The sequence below is a fragment of the Alligator sinensis genome, unplaced genomic scaffold (genome assembly GCF_000455745.1).
Source record: "Alligator sinensis unplaced genomic scaffold, ASM45574v1 scaffold145_1, whole genome shotgun sequence".
NCBI lineage: Eukaryota > Metazoa > Chordata > Crocodylia > Alligatoridae > Alligator > Alligator sinensis.
The window spans coordinates 859,834-869,956 of record NW_005842414.1 but is presented as its reverse complement, the minus strand read 5'-3'; the positions used below and the strand labels follow the sequence as shown (position 1 = coordinate 869,956).

At 42.7% G+C, this 10,123-nt stretch overlaps 1 protein-coding gene across 2 annotated transcripts in view; it reads left to right on the top strand.

Annotated features, from left to right (window-relative positions):
- MMS22L (MMS22 like, DNA repair protein) overlaps positions 1-10,123 on the top strand; it is a 159,108-nt gene that overhangs the window by 117,947 nt on the left and 31,038 nt on the right. For both annotated transcript variants that reach the window (XM_025211564.1, XM_014522926.2), the window contains exons 14-15: positions 712-902; positions 5,494-5,644. In XM_025211564.1, the coding sequence (XP_025067349.1) occupies positions 712-902; positions 5,494-5,644 (342 nt within the window). The remainder of the gene's footprint in view (positions 1-711; positions 903-5,493; positions 5,645-10,123) is intronic.

The window sequence follows — 10,123 nt, the reverse complement described above, 5'->3', positions numbered from 1 at the left end:
GGAATGGTACTAGAAGAATCAAAGAAAATTGAGTGCATTATTGAATTCATGCCACATCGTCTCAGGAAGGGATGGGAGTTGTGTGCAGTGGTAACTTTGCCCTTACTGTACTAACAAAGCTGTGGGCATTGCTATCAAAGCTAATTGTCTGCAGTGTATCAGCAAACCATCATTTTTTGCTCTAAGCAAGCATGCATCTACTGAACTTTTGCAAATAAAAAAAACTAAACATGAATAGGAAGCCTTAAAATTAAGCAGAAGCAATTGTGATTATTTATTTTTCTTCCTGTACACATACATGTACATGTATACATTGAAACTTTTAGAGACCAGATTAAAAAAAAAGGTGCCTGGCATTAGATTGTAAGCAGACTTGCTTGTCATGCTTGTAGTTGCAAAATGCAAACATTCTTTTTAAAGCTGCCTATTTTTCATTTTGATCTGACATATTAAAAAGCATATAATTAATGGTTGACATTAGTAATTAACATTAACTTTCTGGTGCTTAATATCATTCATCCGTCAAATAACTGGTATGCATAATATCTTTGCATAAAGGATTTAATTTTACAAAATGGTCTTTCAGTTCTCAGACTATACATTTTAAAGAACTTATAAATGTATTTAAAAGGGTTATGGGTTTGGGTTTTTGGGGTAGGTTTTTTTTTTTTCCATTTATTGACTGTTGACATTGCTTTTGTTTCCTATTAGGAGTGTACACAAATGTGCAAGTCAGGGGCCTCAACGAGGAAATATGGGCCCAAACGCACAGCTTCCATTAGTGGCTAAAGAGCACCACCTTGCTGTTGCCAGTGCTCTCTGGAGAAATTTCTTTCCATACTTGAAGAGCCAGAGGATGTCACAAACACCCCATTCCCCACAGCTTGCGGATACAGCTGCAGGTTAGCTAGAATGGCCCTCCCTTCCTCTGCTGCTTTCTTTGCTATTCCCTTTTGCCACCGTCTTTTATGTGTTTCATGTTCTTGGCATATTCCTCTTCATATTGAGAAGCTCAAATCTGGCTAAATGCAGAACGTGAAATTTATGCCGGATGTTTTTCCAACAAAGTACTGAAGTGCTGTCTCTTTCACTAGTGTACAGGTAGATCTATAATATTGGAGTATTTTGAATCTTTAGAAACATTTTTATTGACATTATATTGCATTTGTAATGTTTATTAGAATCTAAATAAGAATAATTTATGGGTTCATCGCATTACATTAAATCTAAGCATTTTCCTATTATTCTCTATTATAATTTGATATAATTTATTTAACTATTTTTTCCAAAATGGCACTGATTTAGCAGAATTTGCATGTTTGAAATATGTTTTGACATCTGTTCAGACATTTTCAAAGAGCTGATTTTGTGATTTCTTTTTGATGCATTTTTAAGCTCGTATACTTTGAGACATTTTTGTAATGTTGCTTGGGCTGGTCATTTTGCTCTGGATGCTTTTATACATTGATGCATTTTTACCACATAGTTCAATTTTGTACTGAAAAGAATACACTACAAATTTAGTATAATGAATTACTTCTTTCAGTTTGTCAGTGAATAGTAAGAATGCTCAACCAATTTCTTAATGTCAGTGGAGCTAGATTGATTTACATCAGCTAAAGATCTGGCTCACTATATTTTGATGCCGTTTTATTTTATCTAAAATTTTAATGTAACACTATATGTTTAAGAGTGCTTAGGCTGATCTTTAGCCATAATGATTTCCTGAATCCATTTAAATAAAATTTAGAAGAGTTGTTTCTGAATTAACAATATTTTTAAACCATAATATAAATTAAGAACTAAATTTATAAGCTCTCAAGGACATGTGAAGTAATACAAAATGCTAAGACCCTTGAACTGCAGCAACTCTGCAGTAGTTAATAGGCCATACTTAATGAGATGCAAGGTAGTGAAATTGAAAATGGTCTCCCACTACTGAGGCTTGGCAGGAAACAGCAACACAAAATCAAAGCAAGAAATTACTATCACAGTTTTATCACAAATTCTGTTTTCTATGGTTAAATATATATTTTTTTCCATTTTTCTTTAATTATTTAATTGAGGTAGTGATATAACCAGTTAGTCTTTTAGAAATCAGCTGAAGAGAAGTCAAGTGCTGAATATAATTTATGCAGCCATGTTGAGAAGAAATACAGAAAAAGCCGGTCTCTTTCCTGGACTATTGACTTCGGGGTTAGGTACAGAAGTTACACACAAACTGCTTTAAACCTGTAACAGAACATAAATTCAGTGCACATAAACCAGTTTCAAAATAGCCAAAACTGATTTGAGATGATCCTAGTTGAATATAGTATCAGATTTAATTGATAGAAGAAAAGCCGGTTTATGGAACATGCGTCTCAGACACCTTCCTGGTTTTCCTTCCATCCCGTTCCTTCAGACCCCTTCCATCCTCCAGCATCCCAGCATACTCTGCAGCCCTGGGCAGGGCTGTCTGTTCCAGCCAAGCAGGGTTGCCCCTGCCCCTCTCCTCCCTAGCCAGAGCACTAGCACTGCTCTGGCTGGCTGAGAAAAGGGTGGAGCTGGGAAACCCTGCTCTGGAGTGCTGCCAGGTCTGCCTGGCAAAGGGGCAGCAGCCCTTGCCAGGTGTCCTGAGCCCCCCACCTCACTCAGTGCTCCAGGGGCAGGAGCGGGGATGGGGCCAAACCTGAGGGGGGCTGGGGGTTTGATCACCCCATTGCAGGGAGGGGGTCAGCACAGGCACCAATAGCTCCACTCGTGTACCGGGGGCCGTGGCGGCCAGATACCAGTTGCCTGAGGGGAATTGGGGAGGTTAATCCCCCCCATTGCAGGCAACAGCAGCATGGGCACCAACATGGCACTGGCTATGTCCCATGCTGAAGATCACCTCAGGCAGGGCCCATACTGCAGCACCTGGACCAAGTTCCTCAGAGGAGTGGCCAGCCAGCGCAGGGCTGGGGGTGTGACCTGGCTGCAGGGTGGGGGAGCTGGAGCTAGTTATGGAGCCCGACTCACCGCTGCCTCCTGCTGTGGCAGAGCAGCCCAGGCTGGGGTGGCCCCAGGGGGCAGGGTTCAGCGCCTCCAGCCCTGTGCGAGGGTTGCAGGTGGGCTGCAGCTCCCTGCCCCCTCCCTTTCCCAGTGGTGGCAGCGGAGCAAACTATCGTGGTAGGCAGAGGTGAAGCACCTGTCACCTGCTCACAGCAGCATTGGGTGCTCAGGGTGGGGTACTGTGGGCCAGGGGCATGGGTAGCGGTGGTGGGAGGCAGTGGCTGCTGCATCCTGATCCAGCCCAGCCCCACAACCCAAGGGCATAGGCAGCTGTCACCTGGAAGGGGGTGTGGAGCCATGCTACAGCTGCTGCCCACCTGTTCCCACACGGAGCTTGAGGCGGGAGGTAGCAGGTGTTGACTCCCACCCCCTGGAGCTACTCCGGGCCAGGTCATATTGCTGCAGCAGGAGGCAGTGGTGTGTCAGGCTTTGTAACTAGCCCTGGCTCTGCCCCCCCTCAACCCTGCAGCCAGGTCACATTCCCCCTCCACTCACCAGCTGACCCCTCCTCTGAGGGACTCGGCCCAGGGTGCTGTGTTGGTGCCCCCACCGCTGCTTCCTGCAATGATGGGATTAACCCCACCTTTCCCCTCAGTCTACTGGTGTCTGGCTGCCACAGCCCTGGGTACATGGCCCTGCCTACACGAGCTGAGCCTATCGGTGCCAACACCATCACCAACCTCCTGCAATGGGGGGATTAACTCCCCGCTTCCCCTCAGGCTACCGGGGTCTGGCCCTGCAACTGCTCCTGCCACCAGCCAGCAAATGAGCCGGGTAGAGAGGCTGGGGACCCCTGACAGGGGCTGCTTCCCCCCTCCCACTCCAGGCAGACCCCGGCTGGGGTCTCTGCAGGCCAGGGTGAAGGGTTAAGCCCCTTCCTAATCATATTCAGGCCTTCCCGGGCCTGGCCACACCCCTTCCCTCAGCTTAGTTTCCCTCCAGTTGAGGACTTGCCCTAGCACCCCCTGGCTTCTAGCCTGAGCCACTTCAGACATGTGCGCCTTTCCAGAGTCAAAGGTGAACGTCTGTTCACTTGCAGATTGGTTCAAACTATGCAGGTTGGACTAACCTGCAAAGATTGAATCAATTCAAGCTCTGGATTTTTGAACGCCCGTCTCTAGCCTGGAAGTTGTAGCCCAAGGAAGAGAACACTTCTCCTGAAACACTACCTCCTCTATGGAAGTGGGCGGGATTGGTCAGAAAGGGATAGCTTGATTCCACCATGCTACCCTCTTCCTGCCTATTGGCCAAAAGTACTAAACAAACAGTGGTGAAAGTAATCTAGTAAGGGGTTGACAGAAATTGCTTCCTGCCCTGCAGTAATTGGGGACCACATTTTACCTCTTTACTTAGAAACAGGACAGGGGACAGCATTGTAAGGCATGATGAGTACATGCTACCCGTACTCAGGGCTTGTTGTGAAACTTTAATCTAACCCTCTGTTAATTAAAATAGCTGCCTTGTTGCTCTTTCTGAAAACAGGCTTGTGCTTCCACTAATCAAAAGCACAGTTTCCGTATGCATATCGCATTATAAGCATACTCTTAATTTAGTAATAAGCTAGCTTTTATTTAACTTGAATTGGGAAAGATCGGGAGCTGGTGGATGCCTTGTTTTTTTAAATCAGAAAATAAAGATCAGTTTTGCAATCCTCATTTGCTGTTGCTGATTTCATTTAGTCTAATAACATATCAGCATTCTAGGTTAGGTCTCCTTCCTGAGTAAATGTGTTTGTTATCTGTAGCATAAAGAATGAGAATAACTTTGATGTTGGATGTGTTCCATAGCAGCCCTCCAGTATTGAGAGCAAATGCTTATGTCTCATTAAAAAATTCTGTGGCATATATTTATTATACAGTTTTATAGGTCTGCAGGTGCTGCCTAAGACTGTGTGAGGTCTACTGTTCTGTTAAGGAGTAGCTTTGTGGTTAGCACGGCACTTGCACATTTTTTCCCATAAAACACCAATATACAAAGAAGTATTTTAAGAAAATCAGGCTGGAAATTCCTACAGATTCTGTTTTTCAAAATTCAGTACCTTTCTGGAGGACTAAGGCACTTCAAAAATTCTTAGTGGACACCAAGTGCACTCATTTATCAAAGGCAGAGTGGGAGGTAAGGGGAAATGTCCAATTACCTCACAGAGCACATTTATACAAGATGATGTCTCCTGGCTTTGTAACCATTGTATGCATTTGATTACATCATTCCCTATCCTTCATATCTTGTGTGTCATCCTAAAATTGTAAGCTTCTTGGAAAAGGGGTTACCTCTCCCTATTTTTTAAACAGTGCCTACTATGTTGGTTCCCAATTCTGACTGGAATCTAGAGCAACACAAATATTAATAATAACAAATAAGTTTCAATATTTGTTAGTGGAACAGGAATGTATTTTAAATGCATGAGAAATCTTTAACACTGCCCCTCTCTTTTTTTTTTCTTTCTCTATTTAAAATCAGCTTTTACTTTGTTAGCTTTGGACATGCCCAGCACTGCTCCACCAGATCTCCAGCCTCAGCCTGTTTTATCAATGATGCAATTGTTTGGATGGGATGACATGGTATGGCACCAGCTGGTATCAAGATATCTAAGTCATCTAATACAAAACAGGTGAACAATTTAAACTCCTTGTTCTTTCAGCTCCTTTCAAGCACACACAGTCTCCTCATTCCTGCATCTAACTAATGGAAAACTTTACTTTAAACAACAATGCCTCACTTAGTGGCCCAGTTTCTGTGTTAAAGATCATTTGCGGCTCATTAAGTTCCAGATTTCTTGAATTTATTATGGTTTTGTCCTCCACATGTATTTTGAAGCTATTTTTATATCTTTGGATAATGAATTGGCAGACATTTTGCGGATATATCTTTCATGCAGCAAACTAAATTACTGCGTGTGTATGGGAAGCAAAGTGAGAGTCATGGGACCAAGGAGAGGACAAGTAAGAGAAAGCATGCTTCTGTAGCCCAGTGATGAGGAAACTCCTTTGGAAGGGAGGCAGGCCTAGGTCCTCATCCCTGATTTTAGTGCTATTTTTGCATTTTATCCAAAAGCTATTTAATGCAAACTGCATGCTCAGTTCCAGGAGGAACCCAGTACTCCTTCCCAGGGAAGCCTTCTCATCATTGAGCTACAGAGTTAGGCTCGTCCATGCATTTCCTTTTCGCACAGTGGTTCAGTTATCAAGAATGGTGATGGCTTCCCTCAGCCCAGCCTGGACTCTAACTTGGTGGTCAGAACATTTTCCAGGAAAGTAGGAGATTTGACCTCACCTACCCCCAGACCAGGAGGGACCTAGAACTAGGGTTTTCCACTAAGGGCAAATGCTCTAACCATTAGGCTATTACAACACTGTTATCTGTATTTCTTGAATGAAAGTTCATGTTATTCATATTCTGAGCCCATCCAATAGGATTTTTAAATATCTGGAGGAAGAAAGACTGATTGTTACCAGCCATTATGGATTTGTCAAGTACAGATTCTTCCAAACCAATTGATTTTTTTTCTTTGACGAAGTATCAGGTTGGATGACTGAAAGGAATGTAGTAGACATTTAATATTTGGTATAGCCTACGTAATATTCTTATAGGTATACTGTAGAAACATGGACTAGATAAAATTACTATCAAGTGGACACAAAATTGGCTCAATAACTGAAGGCAAAGGGTAATTATAAATGGATCGATATCAGTATGGCAGGCGGTTTCAAGTGGGGTTCCACAGGGGTTTGACTTGTGTCCGGTGCTGTTTAACATGTTTGTTAATCATTTGGATGCTGGAATCGATAGCTTCCTGATCAAGTTTTTAGAGGACATAAAACTGGGAAGAACTGGAAACACTCTGCAGGATAGGAGTAGAGTGCAATAGGACCTTGGTACATTGGGAGGCTGGGTTAGGGACGATAGAAATAAGTTTAGTGCAGACATACAAGATGCTACGGGTAGGGAAGAATAAATCAGTGCACACTACAGAATGGGATATAACTGGCTGAGCAGTAGCCATGCTGAGGAGGATCAAGGCGTGTTTGGTAGATTGGAGAGTCAACATGATTAATCAGCAATGTTATGCAGTTGTTTGGTTTTTTCTAAAAATGATGTACTTTTGGGCTGGATCTGCATGAATATTGGGTGTAAGGCAAGGGAGTTGACAGTACCACTCTGTTGAGGGCTGGTTTATACTCATCTTGAATATTTTAAGTGCGTAGAAAAACAGGTGAGTTACAAGAATGATAAAGGGATTGGCACGCAAGCCATGTGAGAAAAGGGTTGAGAGAGCTAGGCAGGAGAAAAGGAGATTAAGTAGGGATATGGAAGTAGTTTTCAAATATTTGAAAGGATATTATAAAGATGAGGGTGAGCAACTGTTTCCCTTGCTGCTGAGGGCTGGCCACAAAGTAATAGTTTTAAATTGCACCACAGCAGATTTAGACTAGATTGGAGGAAAAACTTGCTTACTGTTAGAATGGTAAGGCAGTGGAATAGACTGCCCAGGGAAACCTGTAGAACCTCCTTCACTGGAGGTTTTCAGGAACATGACAGATGAGCAGTTGATAAGGATAACAAATCCTGTATTTGTATAGCGGGTTGGACCAAATGACCTTTGAGAGGTCCCTTCCAACACTGTGATTCTTTAGGCCCCTGGAGACAGGAACACTAAGTCAGTGAATCCCAAGATGGTGGGGTTAAGGTGCCTAACTGTTCAGCTCAGATAAGATGGTGCCATTTCTGGGCATGCATGGTAGCTTAACTTTGGGGGCCTAATTAATTTTTTCAGAAAAGTTAGGCACCTAATATCAGGGGTTGGCAACCTTTCTGGCTCCTGGAATGACCCACACTGGATTGGGGGTGGGCAGAAAGATAGACATGAGGACCCTGTTGCTGCCACCACTTGTGGCACAAGAAAAGTGCCTGTAATTGGCACATTTCCCTATGGTGGCATGGGAAATGTGCCCATGGAAGGTGTCCCTGCCACCAAAGCCCCATGTCCATGGGTTGGATCCAATCCTTGATCTAGGTGATGAGCCCTAAGCACACTAAGACAGGTTGTTTGCGAATTGACCTTTTAGGTTTAGATGTCTAAATTGCATTTAGCTCCCATTTTTAGGTGCCTTAATTTCTTTGAGTCTCTGTCTCTCTGTGCCCAATCACACTTTATGTAAAAGGAGGCAATAGTAATTCCCTCTGTCACCTAGAGTTTGTGATGTTCTTAGACTATGGTAACAGGTGTGAAAAATGCCTAAGACAGGACTTGCCTTGTAAGAATGGTATATTATAAACAATTTAATTTAATATGTATTAAAATGTATTTTATGCAATTGTCCATGTACGTATTCATGTGCTTCAGGCAGTTTTATAGCATGTTACCAAAATATCTAACTGCCAGCATTTTTAGGCTTCATGGTTATTGTGTTTCAGTAATTTTCACATCCAAATGTGCTCGGTTTAAAAGTAAAAAGATTTTTTTTTTTTTCTGTCAGTCAGGCAAACTCAAGTTAGTCTCTGAAACTGAAGTGAGGTTCTTTCTATTTGCTGCCTTATCACCAATAATAAATGTTCAGCAACACAAATTACACCCTCAGGACCACCCAAACAACCTATTATTTATTTATTTGTGTTACAGTATCCCCAGCTGAAATCTGTACTCCAATGTATTTGGTCCTGTACAGACTATTCAGCAGAATACTTTACACACACACCTGGTTTTAAGTACATAAGTAATCCCATTGATTTAATTGGGCCTACTGACAACGCATAAAGTTAAGCACGACTGTGAGCCTTTGCAGGATTAGAGCCTTAGTCTTTTAGCCAAAGGTTCACATTCAATTTCAAGACAAATTTTAATTTGCTCTCCCAACGGTGAATGGAAATAGAGGAAGGAAAGACAGGATACAAGTAACAATGATATACCTATGTGATTAATGAACAGCTTTGCGGCTTGATTTTTTTTTTTCATGTCCATATGAATAAAACTAGTATTATATATGTGTATACTTTGCCTTTTTTATTTTATTATTACTTTATATAGGAGTAAAAGTCAGTGCAAAATAAAGGTTTTTTTAATAAATGTTTACAAAAAAATTGATAGAAAAATATTGACTCTAGGTTAAGCACAGGATTCTGGTTTTACACGTAAGCAAGCCTGCAGAGTAAATTGTTGTCTTTCAAATAAATTCATTGACACCTGGTGAAAACTGGCCCTGTAGGAACTCCATCAGAAGCTGGTTGTCCTGCAAGCGTTAAGTATGGTGACCACATGTGCCGGATTTTGGAGACTGGTCCCAGCTGGCTGGTGAAAATTAAAAGGAGCGTCCTAGGTTCGGGGTGGAAGGAGGCATGGCAAGAGCTATGAACTAGGAAGCCCTAGCAGACAGCAAAATTGCCCTAAAATAGGTTATCTTGATTAGTGGAATGACCATTACAAAAGGGAGATAATTGTTAACATCTCTGCAGTAAAGAACAGTGGGTCATTAGCGGGCCATTGACTCCCATAGTTGCCTGAATAGCAATACCAGAGGTGCACCATACCTCCCTGCTCCTGCTTTTGCCTGCAGCAGAAGGGGTGGGGTAGGGTAGGGTAGTGTCTTGGATTTCACATTGTCCTATAATATGGTCACCTTAGTTAAAAGCAATGACACAGGAATGTGTTTTTTGAACAGAGAAGCAACAGGTTGGTGCTTGACATGTTGGGCCATGATCAATAGATGCTTAACTCAGTTTAGGCAGGACTCAGACATCCAAGTCCTAAGGACTGATTCAAACTGACCCTATGCCAGTGCTCTAAAAATGGATTGGGTGCCTAACACCACCGAAATTCTACCGTTGGGACTGCAAGGATCTCTAGGTAGCAACAAATAGGTGTGCACACCTTCACAGAAGTGACCTGGAGCATGCATTTTGCTTTCCTCCAAGCTCTGAATTGATTCGGATTGGCTCCTCAAGGTGCCCAAGCTCTAATTAATTCCTGAGGGAGTGCCATGCTGTCAATCAGACAGACAACACAAAACGCACCTGGCGTGGTGTTAGTAGTGGTACTCACCCTTTGCCCCGTCAATACATTTACACAGGATATAGGAGAACTGGGTCCTAGACC